The 21,680-nt window shown below is 41.4% G+C and overlaps 1 protein-coding gene across 6 annotated transcripts in view; it reads left to right on the top strand.

Annotated features, from left to right (window-relative positions):
- LOC121577699 (transcription factor EB-like) overlaps positions 1-21,680 on the top strand; it is a 97,485-nt gene that overhangs the window by 60,772 nt on the left and 15,033 nt on the right. For all 6 annotated transcript variants that reach the window (XM_045223927.1, XM_045223926.1, XM_045223928.1 and 3 more), the window contains 4 exons: positions 1,982-2,086; positions 2,252-2,413; positions 4,523-4,621; positions 4,739-4,936. In XM_045223927.1, the coding sequence (XP_045079862.1) occupies positions 2,057-2,086; positions 2,252-2,413; positions 4,523-4,621; positions 4,739-4,936 (489 nt within the window). In that variant the 5' untranslated portion in view covers positions 1,982-2,056. The remainder of the gene's footprint in view (positions 1-1,981; positions 2,087-2,251; positions 2,414-4,522; positions 4,622-4,738; positions 4,937-21,680) is intronic.

The raw sequence follows: 21,680 nt of genomic DNA, 5'->3' as shown, positions 1-21,680 counted from the left end.
ACTAATGCTAAGCTAAACTTTGGAGTGGACACAGAGGCACTTGTCCCTCTCTGGCAAGCATTCCTACCAGAGCCGATTGAGTTTGGAGATGTAATCACCCCATTCGTCAGGGTGTATAAATACACCCTGTGTGTGTGTGTGTGTGTGTGTGTGTGTGTGTGTGTGTGGATAGGTATGTTCAGTGAGGTTAGGGTTGTCTTATAAGTACTTTAGAGTTATGGAACGGACTAGAATTGCAGGAGAGAACTTGCATGAGCACAGGGCCTGTCAGTGTGTAGTTTTGGTAGTAGTAGTGGTGGACAGGGGTTTTTCTTGGTCAGGTCATGTTTCTGATATAGTGTATTTGCAGAAGTAAAAGTGATCTAGAATTAGAAGTACATGTAGTGGTATAATACTGTTAATAGCAGCAGTAGTGGTAGTAGTTTGTTTGGCTGTTCCTATGTTGAGTGTTGGTTCTCTGTGTGTAGTTTGAGGCTTTGCTGTCACGCTGTAGTAGACTGCTCTTGGAGTCAAGTGTGTGTGTGTGTGTGTGGTTCAGCCAGTGGGCACAAAGCGGGCAGTGTGTGCACCTCGGGCACTGAAATGTACACGGCGGACAACAGGCGGCCTCAGTCCTTCTCAATAGGAGCTGCCCTTCTTATTGTACCTCACACACAATGCGCTTTTTTCTCTCTCCCCCCCTCCCTCTGTCGCTCTCTCTATGCCCATATATGGCCTGTGTGTCTGATGAAAGGATGAGAAGTCTGCTCTGATTGGGATGATAAAAACACACAATCAGGCCAAGGCTGCACTTTTATTCACATTGACTCACATTCGATTACTCTGAAAGGAACAGTCCCAGAAGGTAGAATAACACCAGATCAAGAGTAGTTTTAACACTGCTGAAAGGGGAACTCTGGGGCTCTCCTAAGTGAGAGACAGGTGGGTGGGTGGGAGGTGGAGGAGAAATGGTGTGGAGGTGGGCGAGGTTGAGGGTGTTCCCCTCGAAAGGCTGCTCACATGACCACCACACAACAACAGGACCACATGACTCCCACATGACTTCCTCAGTTGTAACCATGGTTACATTCCTCAGCCCAGAGCTTGGGCCTGGAGGGGGTTGGTATGATGCTCCCCCACCTCCACCCTACCCCTCCCTTCTCCCCAAACCTTCAGCCTCCACTGCCTCCTTATGCATGATGTTATTCAATCTAAACCACAGTGAGGAAAAGGCATTAACAGTAACTTGCACTTGAGATTCCTTTTAGTTTCAAACTGTAAATATGTTGTTTTTGTCTTATCCTGAAGACAAGGTTAATATGATTATCTACTCTAAAGATGCCTAAAGACATGTTCTTATGCTGAAAGACTGGCTACTATGCTAGTCATACACTACATTAAAAAGAGTTCATCATAGTGACATGTTTTTATTAAAGTCACTTTATGTTTTCACGTTTTGAAGTTTACATCATGTGAACCCATAGTACTAAACACATCTAATAGACGTCTGGTGTGTGTGACTGGTGATCCAGTTGTCCTCTCGTCCCCCCTGTTCTAAAGCCCTGGGGTAGCTCCTTGTTAGGAGACAGTGAATATATGGCATTGTCTGGTATGGAAACATTTAGTGATGTTATTCATTAGATGGCCAGACATCATATGACTGTCTAATACAGCATAAACAGACTGATGGACTGTACAGATATTACTGTATGTTCCAGGGGTCCTGACTTAGAGCTGTTGAGAGACAGGGGTACATACCTGGAGGGATGTGGTGGTGGATTATATCCTTGTTGATTACACCAATTGATCCATTAGCAATGAATGTGATTGATAGTCTAGTTTTCCAGGTCTGATGTAGATGATTAGAAGGTAAAAGGACGTGGTGATTTTGGGTTGGTGGGGTTGATGACCACTGAGACATGAGGCCTTACACTGGATGGGCCTGTGTGACCCTCTAACATAGTATTCTAACACCACCTTTTCTCTCTCTCTCTTCCTTCAGCTTCCTCTCTCTCTCGGGCTGGACTGCGGTGCGTCTGCGTCTGCACGCCCCCCCCTCCCCCCTCGCCCCCCAGCCATGGCCTCGCGAATAGGGCTGCGGCTGCAGGTAAACATATGTTGGAATGATTGATTAATTGTTTAATTGATTGATTGGTTAACACACTGATGTACAGTGTTACTGTATACAGTAGATTGATGTATTGACTGACTGATGTATTGACTGACTGCCTGATTGATGCATTGACTGATTGACTAATGTATGTATTGTCAGCTGATGCGAGACCAGCTGCAGCAGGAGGAGCAGCGGGAGCGGCAACAGCAGCAGAATGCGGCGCTGCAGTACATGCAACAGCAGAGTGTGTCTGCACCCAGCCCCGCCATCAACGCTCCACAACACTACCAGAGCATGCAGGTTCCTGTTGAAGTGCTCAAGGTAAGACATATAGAGTAGGTGTGTGTGTCCTCCGAGATCGTGCACATTCAGTCAACCCCCCACCTCAGTCAACACACACTCAGTCAACACACACAGTCAGTCAACACCCACTTCAGAGGGCGGAGGGAGGCAGGGTCAACGGGAGGGAAGGAAGGAGGGAAGTTTAGTTTGGACTGTGCTGCTGCTGCAGATCAAACACCCACCCTCATCCCCAATACCCACCCACATCTCAAAAACCAACCACCCAATTACAGCTCTCCTGGCCCCGGCCTGGTCTACTGTAGTGGTCCTAACCTGCTGACTAGCTTGAGATACAGGCATATAACTCTGACTTTCACCTAAGTCATGCAATGATGTCAATGGGAGATTTGGGAAAACATTTGCGGTACATGTGCCAATCTTAAATTAGGATTTAAATTCATTAGAAGTGCACTGTGCCAAGAGGGAAGATGAAGAGAAGGGATAGAGAAGGGAAAATGGAAGATGAAGAATGGTGAGGGGATAGGTGAAAAAGAGAATGCACTCTGGAGTTGATATAGAATGGGGAGATTTAGGGGATAGAAAAATGGAGAGAGAAAGAGGGGAGAGGTTCAGGCAGAGAAAGAGGGGAGAGGTTCAGGCAGAGAAAGAGAGGGGGATTTAGGAGTAGGGGTAATCCACTCACGTGTTGCTGTGGGTCAGCCAGCCAGCCTCACTGAGCACCTCCTGGGAGGAGTGGAGGTGGTCAGGACTGGATCAGTGCTGCTAGCTGGACTGGACTGGAGAGAGGTGGATATAGCAAAGACTGAGAGAAGGAAACCGAGACGGAAATAAATAGAGAGACAGAGAGAGAAAAATGCGGTGGAACAGCAACAAGGTAGGGTGCTGGAGAATCAGTCTTCATCATGACATGGTGTGTGTGTGGAGAGATATGACAGACAGGAGAGTAAGATACTGTATGTCAGAGGCAAGGAGATAAAGGTTAGCTGCCATTTTGCCTGATTCCACAGATACCTGTGAATGTTCTTATCTGTGTGTGAGTGGACTGTACATACTGGTCTTTCTGTCTGTCTCTCCGTCATTGTCTCTCTGTCACGGTCTCTGTTTCTGTCTGTGTAGTGGGTTCATACTGTATGTAAATGTAAGGAGAGGCGAAGGTGGGTGTTTAGAACTATGCATATGTGTAGAAATGAATTTCCTCCAAGTAGTGAGGAATGCTCCACTCTATATCGCCACCTCTGTACTGTGTACTGTTGACAACTGTTGGTTGAAGACTATCAGTCTTCTTGTCATTCCTTTCACTTTTTGTTCTGACAGAGTGAGACATGAGGTATGTCAATAGTTGCAGTTACTGTTTAGTCCATGTGGGCCCATGGCAACATGTTACTGACACTCTAAGCTGACAGTTTTTCAACTATAAATAAACACACCCACGCTTACTCACGGATATGCACACACACACACACACACACACACACACACACACACACACACACACACAGGCACTAATCGATCAGTACCATAGTGGATTAACGGCTGTAAACAGGCCTACCTCAACTGACCAATATATCACAGGCCCATTCTGATATAACCCAGAGGGGTATAGTACAAAGCAGGATCAATGACTTAGCCAGCTAACTTTGATAAACAACCAGAAATAGCTATTGATTTTCTGGTTCATAAAAAAAGCTAAACTTAGGTATGTGTTTTTGGTTGTTCAGTCAATTAGACCATGGGGGGGTTGTCGTCTAAGTAGTAGGAGCAGAAGGAATATGTTACGCTGATCTCTGCTCTTTGATGTGAAAGAATGAGGCCAAGCCGATGCAGTCCTATTCTCAACACTACACTACCCCTACACCCCTGGTCAGGCCTGGGGACTTACTATAGGCTTTACTACGGGCTCTACTGTAGGATTACAGGAACAGTGTTGTGGTTCCATGAACAACATAGTCCTACTGTTGTGCCATTGTACCTTGTTGGCCATACCCAATGGACAACCAGCACGCAATGTTGAATGAAGCTGTTGACATGTTTCAAGAGAATTCACTAATGCATGCCTAATATGATGAGCAGTTTTATGTGAACTGTGTGATTAACCCTAGGTGTGCTGTGTTACCTGTGTGTGTACAGGTCCAGACTCACCTGGAGAACCCTACAGACTACCACATACGCCAGTCCCAGAGACAACAGGTGAAGGAGTACCTCTCCACCACCTACGCAACCAAGCAGGTACCTCGCTGTCTGTGCCTGTCTCTGTCTGTCTGTCTCTCGACCTCTCTCTCTTTCCCTTCCTCCCTCTTTCTTCAACACACACACAATCTCTCGCTCTCTCTTCTCTCTGTGCAGACGGTGCATGCAGTAACAGGGGTGGTGCAGCCCTCCCCTCCCCCCACCCTGGCCCCCCCGGGGGCCTCTTCCTCGGCCCCCCCTCCCCTCCACTCCCCCCGGCTCCGTACGGATCAGCTCATCACAGGAAACAGCGCCCCCAACAGCCCCATGGCCATGCTCAACATCGGCTCCAGCCACGAGAACGAGGTACATGAGGTACTTATACACACACGTGCACATATAATCAAATCTGTTTAGAAGCCTCTTGGACCTAGACTTGGCGCGCCGGTACCGCTTGCCGTGCGGTAGCAGAGAGAACAGTCTATGACTAGGGTGGCTGGAGTCTTTGACCGTTTTTAGGGCCTTCCTCTGACACCAATCCATACACACAATCCATACACGCACGCACGCACAGATACAGTACATACACCAGCCAGGTCGTTCAAGATTGACGTTGAAATTGAAAATGCCTTCAGAACCAGCCACTAGGGGCAACAGTGAGCGCTATTACCGTCACATAGGATTAGGTTTTGCTAGGGCGCAGTGGATTAGAGATGTGACAAATGTACAATTTCTCTTAATGTTTAAACCACCATTTTTTAAAAATCATTTAAACTTTTTTTTAAATCATGAAATTATGAGTTCACAATTCAGATGTGGTTCTGTATATGACCGCTAGGGGGGAAATGCAGATCAATCTACCGCAGTCCTGGATTATACCTACCTACTGGTCGTCACTAGTTACCACAGCCACAAAGTCATAAAGGCCACCTATTTCTACAATTCTTCTTAAAATGTGATTTTAAGCCTAACCTTAACCATAACATCAACCACACTGCTATCATTATGCCTAACCTTAACCTTAAATTAAGACCCCAAGAAATGTTTGGGTTTACATGAATTTTTACGATATAACCAATTTTGACATTGTGGCTGTGGTAACTAGTGGAAACCCTAACAGATGGCGCTCACCTTACTGCTGTCCCCCACCCACTCAGCAACGATAGTATTAATACCGTTTTAGGGTCTCCGTTGTGTGTCTCTCCTCCATGTTCTCAGTTGTCAGTACGTACTTCGTGTCCCACTTCTCATCAATGTGATGGCTCGTTGCAGTGATATATGACAGCGTGTTCATAGACGTGCAACAAGTCTGGTTCTAGATATGCCATTAGGGTATTGAAGCCAACATCCTTTACCATTGACAATGGCTGTAAATCAACTGCAATCATTTCTGTAATCAGCGCTGTGATTTTCTCACTCCGTCCCTTATTGCACTGCTGTCAGCAACGGGTGCACCTGTACTGCAACTGTAGCTCAATTTCACCTCGAATTAGGTATTTGTTTAATTTTTTAATTTTTCCCTTTATGATGATGGTCGGGGCCTGTTAGTGGTAGTTTTGTGATAATTTTACCAAAAAATATCAAGTTATTATTCGTTTTTATTAGGTATTTTTTTCTGAACATTAACGATCCCAATGTCGTTTAAACGTTCACACCCCTACTGTGGGTGGGAGTGGTGGATGGGCGTAATCCCAGTCGTGGATTTTTTATTTTATTTTTGGTTTTAACCCTATCCCAAACCTTAACCCTTACCTTAACTATTCGGAATGAGCGCCTAAACTTAACCCTTCGAAATTTGATGTTTGGAGAACGTGGGCGAATGTCTAATTCTGCAATGAGACTGTGAAAGCTTGTTGCATACACACAGTGATCTTCAACGATCCTGGAGAGCTACTGAGTTGGAGACCGCTGGCATAAATACAGTCCATAAACACACAGATGCAGACTCAAACAAAAAAGACTTGCACACAATCACAACACGGATATACTCTCGCACACTTAACACAAACACATATGTTTGAACACACTCTTGTACTAAAGGTAATGTCTAGACAAACAGAAAAACCCGTCTCAGTTGTGATAATCTGAGAAAGTCTTGTACTGTAATTTACTGTATTTCTGAGGGGTTTCGACCTGATCTCAACAAGACATGTCATAAAGAATGGACACATTCCCTTGGTCCATAAATCTTAGAAATTTGTGGGATTTGACATACAGTACCAGTCAAAAGTTTGGACACACCTACTCATTCCAGAGTTTTTCTTTATTTTTTACTATTATCTACATTGTAGAATAATAGTGAAGACATCAAAACTATGAAATAACACATATGGAATCATGTAGCTACCCAAAAAGTGTTCAACAAATAAAAATATATTTTATATAGCCACCCTTTGCCTTGATGACAGCTTTGCACACTCTTGGCATTCTCTCAACCAGCTTCACCTGGAATGCTTTTCCAACAGTCTTAAAAAACAAATGATAGTCCCACTAAGCGTGTTATGATGAGTTTCTGGTATCGAGAAGTTCAGGATGCAAGAGAGTATTCGACTACTCAGCTGGAGAGTTGATTCATCTTTATTTAATGGTTACAGTACTAGATTCAATATGACAGGCGGTACGGGCGTAGCCTCTTGTCATCTGAATGACTTCCATAGAAAATCTCTCAGTTTATATGATGCTCTCCGAGCTACTTCTGTCCAACAGCTGCCAACCATTATTGAGAGTCACTCATCTACTACAATATGATCCCCATACATGGTATCGTGTGGCACCCTAGCCAGGCCAGTCCCTCACGTACCCCTCCTAAGATTAGCAACAGTGGCCCCCAATCTATCTTGGCACACCGACCCTCTGTCACTCACCCATGACATCAGTAACACATGGCGTGTCCTTGTCCTCTCTATATGAGACCAATCGACATTAATTAATACTGTATTAGCACTGACTTTGCTGATAACTTCTTTATTGAGGAAAAATGTACTTACTACGACTGTGATGTGGTTGTCTCACCTAGCTATCTTAAGATGAATGCACTTACTGTAAGTCGCTCTGGATAAGAGCGTCTGCTAAATGACAAATGGTTAAATGCAAAAGACGTCATATCAATCCACCCTTTTCATTATTTTGATGTTGTAAGACAAATTCCACAGATATAACATTACTTGAACCAAACAAACAAAACATACAAATGAATTCCTAACCTCCTGACATCATCCCAGAAAATACATTGATTCATGACAATTTGTAAGTTACATGTAGACTACAATATCAACTGAGGTAGTCTTGTTTCCACATTTTCAATCGTGTCTTTCTCTAATATATTTCCCATAGCTTTAGTTAATTTCCCATAACCTTCCTATTCTGATGGCAAGTATGTACAACATGCATCTCCCCCTATAATCGCATACATTCCCCCTTTTATCTACTGTAATAGCATCCAATGCGATGCGATTATCAATTGCATAGTCTCCAATGATTGACATTTCAGACCCAATTGCTTGAAAATCCAAGACTGTTAATAGGTACCATCTTCAATTCTGTTCAACCCTGACTCTGTTCTGATAATATGTCTGAGGAGAGATACCCTGGATAACACTCTGTTTTCAGTCCCTGTTAAATCAGGACAGTCTTGGACTAGTTAAGATTGAGGAATTCAACCAAAGGTCAGATCAGATGAAAATAGCATAAACATTCCTATGTCTCAAATACCAAACACCATGATAGGAACCAATTAAGTTATTGCCTAGCAACAGAGATATGTACCACTCTAAAAATTCAGATCAATCCCCCCTCTTTGGGAATACATAGTCACCTATCAATACCTACAAATACTTCAAATGTATATAGTGACTAATATGTGAATACTTTAACCTAATAATCAACATGTTCATGATATCAGTTACAATCCTTACATTAACTTATATGTTTCAAACAGCAAAATTCAAAAGGTTCTGTTCAAAATACATCATACAGTTTAAGTCGGAAGTTTACATACACTTAGGTCGGAGTCATTAAAACTCGTTTTTCAACCACTCCACAAATTTCTTGTTAACAAACTATAGTTTTGGCAAGTCGGTTAGGGCATCTACTTTGTGCATGACACAAGTAATTTTTCCAACAATTGTTTACAGACAGATTATTTAACTTATAATTCACTATCACAATTCCAGTGGGTCAGAAGTTTACATACACTAAGTTGCCTGTGCCTTTAATCAGCTTGGAAAATTCCAGAAAATGATGTCATGGCTTTAGAAGCTTCTGATAGGCTAATTGACATAATTTGAGTCAATTGGATGTGTATCTGTGGATGTATTTCAAGGCCTACCTTCAAATCAGTGCCTCTTTGCTTGACATCATAGGAAAATCTAAATAAATCAGCCAAGACCTCAGAAAATACATTGTAGACCTCCACAAGTCTGGTTTATCCTTGGGAGCAATTTCCAAACGCCTGAAGGTACCAAGTTCATCTGTACAAACAATAGTACGCAAGTATAAACACCATGGGACCACGCAGCCGTCATACCGCTCAGGAAGGAGACGCGTTCCGTCTCCTAGAGATGAACGTACTTTGGTGCGAAAAGTGCAAATCAATCCCAGAACAACAGCAAAGGACCTTGTGAAGATGCTGGAGGAAACAGGTACAAAAGTATCTATATCCACAGTAAAACGAGTCCTATATCGACATAACCTGAAAGGCCGCTCAGCAAGGAAGAAGCCACTGCTCCAAAACCGTCATAAAAAGCCAGACTACGTTTTGGAACTGCACATGGGGACAAAAATCTTACTTTTTGGAGAAATGCCCTCTGGTCTGATTAAACAAAAATAGAACTGTTTGGTCATAATGACCATCGTTATGTTTGGAGGAAAAAGGGGGGAGGGCTTGCAAAACAAAGAACACCATCCCAACCGTGAAGCACGGGGGTGGCAGCATCATGCTGTGGGGGTGCTTTGCTGCAGGAGGGACTGGTGCACTTCACAAAATAGATGGCATCATGAGGAAGGAAAACTATGTGGATATATTGAAGCAACATCTCAAGACATCAGTCAGGAAGGTAAAGCTTGGTCGCAAATGGGTCTTCCAAATGGACAATGACCCCAAGAATACTTCCAAAGTTGTGGCAAAATGGCTTAAGGACAACACAGTCAAGGTATTGGAGTGGCTATCACAAAGCCCTGACCTCAATCCTATAGAAAATGTGTGGGCAGAATTGAAAAAGCGTGTGCGAGCAAGGAGGCCTACAAACCTGACTCAGTTACACCAGCTCTGTCAGGAGGAATGGGCCAAAATTCACCCAACTTATTGTGGGAAGCTTGTGGAAGGCTACCCGAAACGTTTGACCCAAGTTAAACAATTTAAAGGCAATGCTACCAAATACTAATTGAGTGTATGTAAACTTCTGACCCTCTGGGAATGTGATGAAAGAAATAAAAGCTGAAAGAAATAATTCTCTCTACCATTATTCTGACATTTCACATTCTTAAAATAAAGTGGTGATCCTAACTGACCTAAGGCAGGTAGTTTTGCACAATTCCTGACATTTAATCCTAGTAAAAATTGAGTTTTAAATGTATTTGGCTAAGGTGTATGTAAACTTCCGACTTCAACTGTAAGTGTATCTTAAGACATTACCATAATGTACAGTGGAGAAAAAAAGTATTTAGTCAGCCACCAATTGTGCAAGTTCTCCCACTTAAAAAGATTAGAGAGGCCTGTAATTTTCATCATAGGTACACGTCAACTATGACAGACAAAATGAGAAAAAAAATCCTGAAAATCACATTGTAGGATTTTTAATGAATTTATTTGCAAATTATGGTGGAAAATAAGTATTTGGTCACCTACAAACAAGCAAGATTTCTGGCTCTCACAGACTTGTAACAACTTCTTTAAGAGGCTCCTCTGTCCTCCACTCGTTACCTGTATTAATGGCACCTGTTTGAACTTGTTATCAGTATAAAATACACCTGTCCACAACCTCAAACAGTCACACTCCAAACTCCACTATGGCCAAGACCAAAGAGCTGTCAAAGGACACCAGAATCAAAATTGTAGACCTGCACCAGGCTGGGAAGACTGAATCTGCAATAGGTAATCAGCTTGGTTTGAAGAAATCAACTGTGGGAGCAATTATTAGGAAATGGAAGACATACAAGACCACTGATAATCTCCCTCGATCTGGGGCTCCACGCAAGATCTCACCCCGTGGGGTCAAAATGATCACAAGAACGGTGAGCAAAAATCCCAGAACCACACGGGGGGACCTAGTGAATGACCTGCAGAGAGCTGGGACCAAAGTAACAAAGCCTACCATCAGTAACACACTACGCCGCCAGGGACTCAAACATGTCCCCCTGCTTAAGCCAGTACATGTCCAGGCCCGTCTGAAGTTTGCTAGAGTGCATTTGGATGATCCAGAAGAGGATTGGGAGAATATCATATGGTCAGATGAAACCAAAATATAACTTTTTGGTAAAAACTCAACTCGTCGTGTTTGGAGGACAAAGAATGCTGAGTTGCATCCAAAGAACACCATACCTACTGTGAAGCATGAGGGTGGAAACATCATGCTTTGGGGCTGTTTTTCTGCAAAGGGACCAGGACGACTGATCCGTGTAAAGGAAAGAATGAATGGGGTCATGTATCGTGAGATTTTGAGTGAAAACCTCCTTCCATCAGCAAGGGCATTGAAGATGAAACGTGGCTGGGTCTTTCAGCATGACAATGATCCCAAACACACCGCCCGGGCAACGAAGGAGTGGCTTCCGTAAGAAGCATTTCAAGGTCCTGGAGTGGCCTAGCCAGTCTCCAGATCTCAACCCCATAGAAAATCTTTGGAGGGAGTTGAAAGTCCGTGTTGCCCAGCGACAGCCCCAAAACATCACTGCTCTAGAGGAGATCTGCATGGAGGAATGGGCCAAAATACCAGCAACAGTGTGTGAAAACCTTGTGAAGAAAACTTTGACCTGTGTCATTACCAACAAAGGGTATATAACAAAGTATTGAGAAACTTTTGTTATTGACCAAATACTTATTTTCCACCATAATTTGCAAATAAATTCATTAAAAATCCTACAATGTGATTTTCTGGATTTTTTTCCCTCATTTTGTCTGTCATAGTTGACGTGTACCTATGATGAAAATTACAGGCCTCTCTCTTCTTTTTAAGTGGGAGAACTTGCACAATTGGTGGCTGACTAAATACTTTTTTCCCCACTGTATCTCTGTTTTAACCATATCTATTTAAGACAGTTATCCCACAATTGTACAAGCAATATCCTTTATGTTGAAAATTGTTTCAACATCTTTAGTTACTAATATATACTAATGATTTACTTAAATCACTCAGTCATCTTATAAATTATAACCAAAACCAAATTACTTATCTCAACCAAATTTAGAATGACAATTCTTAGTGATTCCTATCACTCAAAAATTTTAACCCTCAACTTTAGCACCCATTACAACTGTCAGAATGTACACTTCTATTAACAAACAGTATAAATATCCATAATTATATTATGACCTTCCTCATCCTGAGAATAAATACAGATCATCCTCTCAATGCATTCCTGGTACTATTAATTTAGCAGTGTGTATACCTTCTACCCAAATGAGCAAATTTAGATAACTCAAAATGTATTATCAACACAGCTAACCAACCCCCTTCCTTCCCCGGCACTTAACTCTTCTGGCGTCTCTTCATTATGTTCTTCAGACAGCTTCATTGTTCAAAATGAATTGCCCATGACAATGTCCCAACTTCAATGTCTCATCGAGTCACCACCATCTCTACACCCCATTGTCTTGTCCATTCGCCAACCAGTAAACCAACAACATGAGAAATGTTGTATTTGAACAGATCTTTCTCCATTCTCACTCAATGGTGGACTCCTGTCCCACTCCCTCGATATAAAAACATGAGAGAAAATCAGTTGATAGCTTCGATTGGCTGTTGTAGACTGGTTGCAGGTAGAAGTGGTGCTGTACAGGAACGTTTTCAACGCCTCTGATGTTCATCTTCAGCCGGTTCAGAGGTTGTTTCTTTTTTAGGTTCACACCATTCTAGGCCAAATTATCCCTGCTATGCATCAAGACACCATCTGTATTTACGTCAAGAGAAGACAAAACATAACAGTTTAGTTGAGGTCATTTCTAATCCAAGAAATCCATATAAGCATTGACTATATGACAAGTTATTATGTTTTATAAATTTTTCTTAATACCAATTTCTAATATACTCCCCAATTTCTATTAGGGAAACCCTCCACAGAGAAATGAATGGTGTGACAGTCAGGTGATTCTTGAAATTCTGGAAGATCTTGAAGTTCTTGGAGGTCTGTCCCTCCACCGAGGGAAACCGCCAGAACACCTAGCTCATCAGTAGCATTCCCCTTGCCATCATCTCCCATCACCTGATCCTTGTCTGCACCAGCATCCTCAGCTCCCTCATCTCTAGGTCGTTAGTTTCCTAGTAGTACTCTGTTGCAGTGGTTTAGATGATCCCAGGTCGATCTCCCCTCTATCCATACATCCGTTGGTGTAGACTGGGTGACGATGTATGGTCCTTTTAGATCTGAACCTTCTTCCGTCACTAGGGTCTAGGATCATGCAGAGTCCTTCTCCATTTATCAATATCGCTCTGTGGAGTGTGTCCTTCTGGCACCATACCAATAGGGAAGTTGAGTCCCTGCTGCAAAGACACACAGACACAAAAGAAAACAATGCTTTGCAGTGGTGTTTGCATCTTCCTCCTCTGAGTTGGAACACTCCTACAGTGGGACACATAGATGCAGGTATCTCTCTCTGCTACTTTCCCCTCCATCGACGTAGCCTGCAACACCTAGCCCTGACCTCCCCACCTAGGTTTTGTCCATCTCTGACTTCTTTAATCCTTTACCGCAAGTCTCCCAGGCGCATACAATGCCCAGATTCTCCTGTTAGGTTTGGCATAGAAGCCTTCACCCTTGGGAAGAAAGTCTTAGCAACATTGTTCGGTGCGTCACCGTATGCTACCATACCCTGTCTTCTTATCAGTCAGGAGAAGCCTTGATATTAGGAAGTTCACATTTTTGCATCTTGTTATAGGTCACTAGTTTCATAGACAAGCCTCCTCTACATCTTGCCTTATACCACAAATACACTTTCACATAAAAAATGTAATCTAACCCATAACACATGAATTACTACTCCTCATATTCTTAATTAAATTTGCATATTTACCAAAAAGCCTCATGCGAGCAGTACTTCCCCCCTTTGGACACATGACTCACATCGTGATTAATGTGTTCAAAAAACCAAAACAACAACATTGCCTGTTAAACCAAAATAATAAATTCAATTAAAATGACATTTGATAATACCTTAACTTAATTGTATCCCATTAAGTAATTCAAGTAATATCAACATTTGACTAGCGCCAGGTGTTCCTCATTCAGGACTAGCTCTCTCACTCTGACCTTATTATGGTCCGAATTATATATATAACTATTGCCAAATTATAAACTTCTTCATAATTATCTGTATTATAAATTACCCTCAAGTCGGTATAATAAATTACCTTAAATTCCTCATCCCATGCCTCTTGGCTTTCCAGTGTGGGTGATCAATTCACAATAGAAAGTCAGGACAGAGTTCAGAGGTCATTCAAACCCTTCAAAGAAGTGTTCCATTCTATATTATAGACTAATCATTAATCACAGTCAAAACATTTCATAAATGTTTTCTATCCCAAGTGTACAGTAAGTCCTCATTACATTTCTTCTCAAAATAAATGACGTTTTTACCCAAAACTCACATATAAAACAAAAAACTTCAGAAAGTTCTGTGTGTGTTCCTTTAAGAACACACACCTCCTTCCACTTATAACTATTTATAATAGGTGGGTTGTGTGTGGTTATTTGAAAAACCCTAATGGAAAAGAACAAACAAAAATAGCCAGGCCTTATTTAATGTGGTAGCTCCCTCTTACAACCTAATTATAAGACTGCCGAATTTGACTAACTGCACCACCTAGCCCACAGACTTTTGAAACATCCCAATGAGAGATAAGGAAATCCCCATTTTCCTGGAAGAGAAAGTACACATTTTGTTAACGTTCAGTTATTCTCAGCAATCCTAAAATAGTAAGTACACACAAAACATGATGCAGATCTACACTGTCCTACCTCACATCAATAATCGTTTGTTTCAATCTAATTCCTCATAACTACTCCAGAAGAAGATTACATACAATCTCTCAAAATATGAAAAGCTCTCAAGGTTCTTTTGAGTTTACAAGAAGTATTTTTTAATGATCACTCTTTATACCTCATTCCTTTTAATTCTCACAATGATTATGAAACCCCAAAATGGGCTTCATTTTATCCCATATCAAATCATCATGGTATCGGTACTGGATGAATTTCCCCTTAGATTGTTCCTGTCACCCCTCTAAATGTAATATTTGAGACATTCACAAATATAATCAATTACTACGCCTAAAGAATCAATTATTTTTTATTCTAAGCGCCTGTTAAAAAGTTGTTTGAGATGTGATCTCATACGTCTTCCTTAACATACCTACTGTAGGGTACTTCCACCACTCCTATAAAAATAATTATACTCAAAACACATCAGATAATACCACGTTTCACTAATTTGACTACACCTTCTAATATAAACCTCTAACCCCTTTCCGGTAATGTAATCATCTCCACTTGTTGTATTGATGTATTAAAATATAAACCTATTGTTTTAATAAATTCATAAATTATAAAAAATGTTTACTTCTCCCTCAGCATAATAGTAAAAACTACCTCCCATTGTGCAACGTACCAGAAACAGATTATCGTTTTTAGAATTAACTGTCTGCATAACTCACTGGTGTTTAAACAAACTATAGAATTTAATACTAATAATTACAAATCGTCAAAGAACGTTCCATATTCAACTATTCATATATCTGCTCCACATTACCCTCTGCATCCTTTACATCCCAATATAGCCCAACGACCACGACTCTTTCACCCATGTACTAAATCATGGCATTAGTCAATTACAGTGGGGGAAAAAAGTATTTAGTCAGCCACCAATTGTGCAAGTTCTCCCACTTAAAAAGATGAGAGAGGCCTGTAATTTTCATCATAGTTACACGTCAACTATGACAGACAAAATGAGGAAAAAAAATCCAGAAAATCACATTGTAGGATTTTTAATGAATTTATTTGCAAATTATGATGGTAAAAAAGTATTTGGTCACCTACAAACAAGCAAGATTTCTGGCTCTCACAGACCTGTAACTTCTTCTTTAAGAGGCTCCTCTGTCCTCCACTCGTTACCTGTATTAATGGCACCTGTTTGAACTTGTTATCAGTATAAAAGACACCTGTCCACAACCTCAAACAGTCACACTCCAAACTCCACTATGGCCAAGACCAAAGAGCTGTCAAAGGACACCAGAAACAAAATTGTAGACCTGCACCAGGCTGGGAAGACTGAATCTGCAATAGGTAAGCAGCTTGGTTTGAAGAAATCAACTGTGGGAGCAATTATTAGGAAATGGAAGACATACAAGACCACTGATAATCTCCCTCGATCTGGGGCTCCACGCAAGATCTCACCCCGTGGGGTCAAAATGATCACAAGAACGGTGAGCAAAAATCCCAGAACCACACGGGGGGGACCTAGTGAATGACCTGCAGAGAGCTGGGACCAAAGTAACAAAGCCTACCATCAGTAACACACTACGCCGCCAGGGACTCAAATCCTGCAGTGCCAGACGTGTCCCCCTGCTTAAGCCAGTATATGTCCAGGCCCGTCTGAAGTTTGCTAGAGTGCATTTGGATGATCCAGAAGAGGATTGGGAGAATGTCATATGGTCAGATGAAACCAAAATATAACTTTTTGGTAAAAACTCAACTCGTCATTTTTGGAGGACAAAGAATGCTGAGTTGCATCCAAAGAACACCATACCTACTGTGAAGCATGGGGGTGGAAACATCATGCTTTGGGGCTGTTTTTCTGCAAAGGGACCAGGACGACTGATCCGTGTAAAGGAAAGAATGAATGGGGCCATGTATCATGAGATTTTGAGTGAAAACCTCCTTCCATCAGCAAGGGCATTGAAGATGAAACGTGGCTGGGTCTTTCAGCATGACAATGATCCCAAACACACCGCCCGGGCAACGAAGGAGTGGCTTCGTAAGAAGCATTTCAAGGTCCTGGAGTGGCCTAGCCAGTCTCCAGATCTCAACCCCATAGAAAATCTTTGGAGGGAGTTGAAAGTCCGTGTTGCCCAGCGACAGCCCCAAAACATCACTGCTCTAGAGGAGATCTGCATGGAGGAATGGGTCAAAATACTAGCAACAGTGTGTGAAAACCTTGTGAAGACTTACAGAAAACGTTTGACCTGTGTCATTGCCAACAAAGGGTATATAACAAAGTATTGAGAAACTTTTGTTATTGACCAAATACTTATTTTCCACCATAATTTGCAAATAAATTCATAAAAAATCCTACAATGTGATTTTCTGGATTTTTTTTCCTCATTTTTTCTGTCATAGTTGACGTGTACCTATGATGAAAATTACAGGCCTCTCTCATCTTTTTAAGTGGGATCACTTGCACAATTGGTGGCTGACTAAATACTTTTTCCCGCACTGTATATCCACAAGCCACTACTACCTAATAACATATTTCCATTGGTTTTTCAAATAACCACACACAACCCACTTATTAGAAATAATTATTTTAATACCAGTCTACTCAAACAATCCCATGCACGAATTTAACAACTCTGATACACTCTAAAATAACCCATGTTCTCCATACCACTCCTTGATATCATATGATGGGCATTGATGTACGGAAAGCTTATTATCCAAACTTATATCAATTTACCATACACATTCATATAATTTATTATCCACCCTTTCAGATTAAAATTACTTTCTGTTCTTTGTTCATAAAATAGCCTATGTTGTTCCATATACCTCGATGCCATCTGGTGAACAAAAAATGGTTGCATCAAGTTTACTTAAAAGGTCTCTTCCCATTAACGCCATATGAGTTGTAGCACTTACTATAAATGAATGTTGATAAATAATATCCTCCAAATCAATTTGTAATGGGAGAGATATAGGATCAGTTTGCGTAGTTCCACTAATTCCGATAGACTGGACTTTCTGATTACTTAAAGGACACCGTCAATCTTGTTGCCTTACATATGACATACAGTGGGGAGAACAAGTATTTGATACACTGCCGATTTTGCAGGTTTTCCTACTTACAAAGCATGTAGAGGTCTGTAATTTTTTATCATAGGTACACTTCAACTGTGAGAGACGGAATCTAAAACAAAAATCCAGAAAATCACATTGTATGATTTTTAAGTAATTCATTTGCATTTTATTGCATGACATAAGTATTTGATCACCTACCAACCAGTAAGAATTCCGGCTCTCACAGACCTGTTAGTTTTTCTTTAAGAAGCCCTCCTGTTCTCCACTCATTACCTGTATTAACTGCACCTGTTTGAACTCGTTACCTGTATAAAAGACACCTGTCCACACACTCAATCAAACAGACTCCAAACTCTCCACAATGGCCAAGACCAGAGAGCTGTGTAAGGACATCAGGGATAAAATTGTAGACCTACACAAGGCTGGGATGGGCTACAGGACAATAGGCAAGCAGCTTGTTGAGAAGGCAACAACTGTTGGTGCAATTATTAGAAAATGGAAGAAGTTCAAGATGACGGTCAATCACCCTCGGTCTGGGGCTCCATGCAAGATCTCACCTCGTGGGGCATCAATGATCATGAGGAAGGTGAGGGATCAGCCCAGAACTACACGGCAGGACCTGGTCAATGACCTGAAGAGAGCTGGGACCACAGTCTCAAAGAAAACCATTAGTAACACACTACGCCGTCATGGATTAAAATCCTGCAGCGCACGCAAGGTCCCCCTGCTCAAGCCAGCGCATTTCCAGGCCTGTCTGAAGTTTGCCAATGACCATCTGGATGATCCAGAGGAGGAATGGGAGAAGGTCATATGGTCTGATGAGCCAAAAATAGCTTTTTGGTCTAAACTCCACTCGCCGTGTTTGGAGGAAGAAGAAGGATGAGTACAACCCCAAGAACACCATCCCAATCGTGAAGCATGGAGGTGGAAACATCATTCTTTGGGGATGCTTTTCTGCAAAGGGGACAGGACGACTGCACCGTATTGAGGGGAGGATGGATGGGGCCATGTATCGCGAGATCTTGGCCAACAACCTCCTTCCCTCAGTAAGAGCATTGAAGATGGGTCGTGGCTGGGTCTTCCAGCATGACAACGACCCGAAACACACAGCCAGGGCAACTAAGGAGTGGCTCCGTAAGAAGCATCTCAAGGTCCTGGAGTGGCCTAGCCAGTCTCCAGACCTGAACCCAATAGAAAATCTTTGGAGGGAGCTGAAAGTCCGTATTGCCCAGTGACAGCCCCGAAACCTGAAGGATCTGGAGAAGGTCTGTATGGAGGAGTGGGCCAAAATCCCTGCTGCAGTGTGTGCAAACCTGGTCAAGACCTACAGGAAACGTATGATCTCTGTAATTGCAAACAAAGGTTTCTGTACCAAATATTAAAGTTCTGCTTTTCTGATGTATCAAATACTTATGTCATGCAATAAAATGCAAATTAATTACTTAAAAATTATACAATGTGATTTTCTGGATTTTTGTTTTAAATTCCATCTCTCACAGTTGAAGTGTACCTATGATAAAAATGACAGACCTCTACATGCTTTGTAAGTAGGAAAACCTGCAAAATCGGCAGTGTATCAAATACTTGTTCTCCCCACTGTAGTTGCCCCTTTATCTATTAGAAATTGAATTATTTTACCAGATACACATAAACTTAACTGTGGTATTTCTAATGGGCTATCCGAAATATGCAATGGTGGTGTATTGATCATGTATTTAACCTCCTTCCTGCCTATCGGTGTTGTATGTCATTGTCCCCATAATAGATTACCCTGCTTCTCCTCTCTAGGTTTATTCTGGGATTTAGGGTGCGGTTGGGCAGGAGTCCAATTCCCCCTCTCAATCTCCATATCGCATTTTCTCCTCATCCTGTAGTCTCACGTTACAATCTCGAACCCTATGTCCCCAGTGTTTACAATAATAGCAAGTATCCATGTCTGTTAAACCTCCTTCTTCCTCGTCTGGAATTACCATTGGACCTGCCTCTCCCTCGATTATTATCGTTCCCCTGCTTCAACCAAAAATGCCATAATTTGCCACCGTTTGACCTCAAAGTTATCTGTTTTAGCTATAGGAAACATATATTTTGACCTGAGTTCAAGAATAAAAAATTTCTTAGCCTGACCCCCATAAGATTCTTTAAATAACCAATCATATATGTCGCTATCCTCATCTACGTCGACCCTTGTACTATAAGCTGGAGGCTGAATAGAGTTCGATAACTGTGGATAAATTCCTTTCATACTTTCAGAGCCTTTTATAGCCAATGTGGACTGACTCTTTTCATAAAGTAGATTATGTTGCTCCATTGCCAAATTACGTAATTTCCTAACTGACTTTTCCTCCTTCCTAATTATATTTACCAGCCATTGTGCACTCATTAAATCCCATGCTTTATACACCTCTTTCATATAATCTAAATCCCATTTCGGGTTGCTTATGGCTGTATTATCAATTATATAATTTCGCGCTACTTGTAATTTATCCCTTTTGAAAACTACCATCTTGAGGATAGTCATTATCTGTCCATGCTGACCTATCACTAAGATATGGTTCCACATAGAACAATTCTAATTTAATTAACACCCATTTGCACATTGTCTGATTTTCAATACTTTTACAAGATACTTGTTCTAAATGCAGATTTGCCTGTAATAATTTCGTCATTTCCTTTCTCTCTCTTCGAGGTAAATTAAGCTCTGATTTACTCTTAATGGTGACTGTTTTTCCAGATACCGGTCTACTAAGCTGGCCATCCATTACTTCTATTAATTCATGCAATATTAGTAATCAAATACTTGAATCAAATCCCCAACTTGATCTTTATTAAAATTTTGTCTACCTATTTTGTCATTGGTGCTATGATTCACCATGCTCAATTGTATCTGCTCTGATTCTTTACGCAGTATTAGTTATTGTTCTCTCTCTTTCCTGACCGTTTTGAGTAACTTCACAAAGGACTCATTTTCTCATAGTGCTTTTATAACACGGTTGAGGCCTTGAACCTCTTCACATCTATCTCTTTATTCTGTTTCCTTGAAGACTCGAACCCCTGAACAATGTTTATTCTTTCATCATAGGACTTGAACCTATTTTATAATGGGGGTTTTCACTTTAAAGGACTCAAACCTATTTTATAATATTGTACACGTTATAATCTCGTCATGGTTTTAGGACTCTAACCTTTGACCTATTTTATAATGTCGTACCCATTCAAATACCCTACGCCCAATCTTGTTAAACCCATTTTCGTTGTTTTTAGTCATTACTCTGAACAAATCCTTCTTAGAATCATAGCACCATGTTATTGTCTAATTTGATCTTTCTCCTTACACCCCTTACCACAGATAAGCAGAATTTGACATAATAAAAAAAATTATAGTCTGCTTAGCTGTTAGTTCGGCTGTAAACTGCATCCTGTTCGTCTAGACGCCAATCTGTTATGAGTTTCTGGTATCGAGAAGTTCAGAATGCAAGAGAGTATTCGACTACTCAGCTGGAGAGTTGATTCATCTTTATTTAATGGTTACAGTACTAGATTCAATATGACAGGCGGTACGGGCGTAGCCTCTTGTCATCTGAATGACTTCCATAGAAAATCTCTCAGTTTATATAATGCTCTCCGAGCTACTTCTGTCTAACAGCTGCCAACCATTATTGAGAGTCACTCATCTACTACAATATGATCCCCATACATGGTATCGTGTGGCACCCTAGCCAGGCCCTCACGTACCCCTCCTAAGATTAGCAACAGTGGCCCCCAATCTATCTTGGCACACCGACCCTCTGTCACTCAACCGTGACATCAATAACACATGGCGTGTCCTTGTCCTCTCTATATGAGATCAATCAACATTAATTAATACTGTATCAAAAGACATATCAAAAGCGCAAACCAT

Source organism: Coregonus clupeaformis, chromosome 12 (genome assembly GCF_020615455.1).
Source record: "Coregonus clupeaformis isolate EN_2021a chromosome 12, ASM2061545v1, whole genome shotgun sequence".
Lineage (NCBI taxonomy): Eukaryota > Metazoa > Chordata > Actinopteri > Salmoniformes > Salmonidae > Coregonus > Coregonus clupeaformis.
The sequence above is the reverse complement of the archived record's forward strand: the minus strand, read 5'-3'. Positions and strand labels throughout refer to the sequence as shown.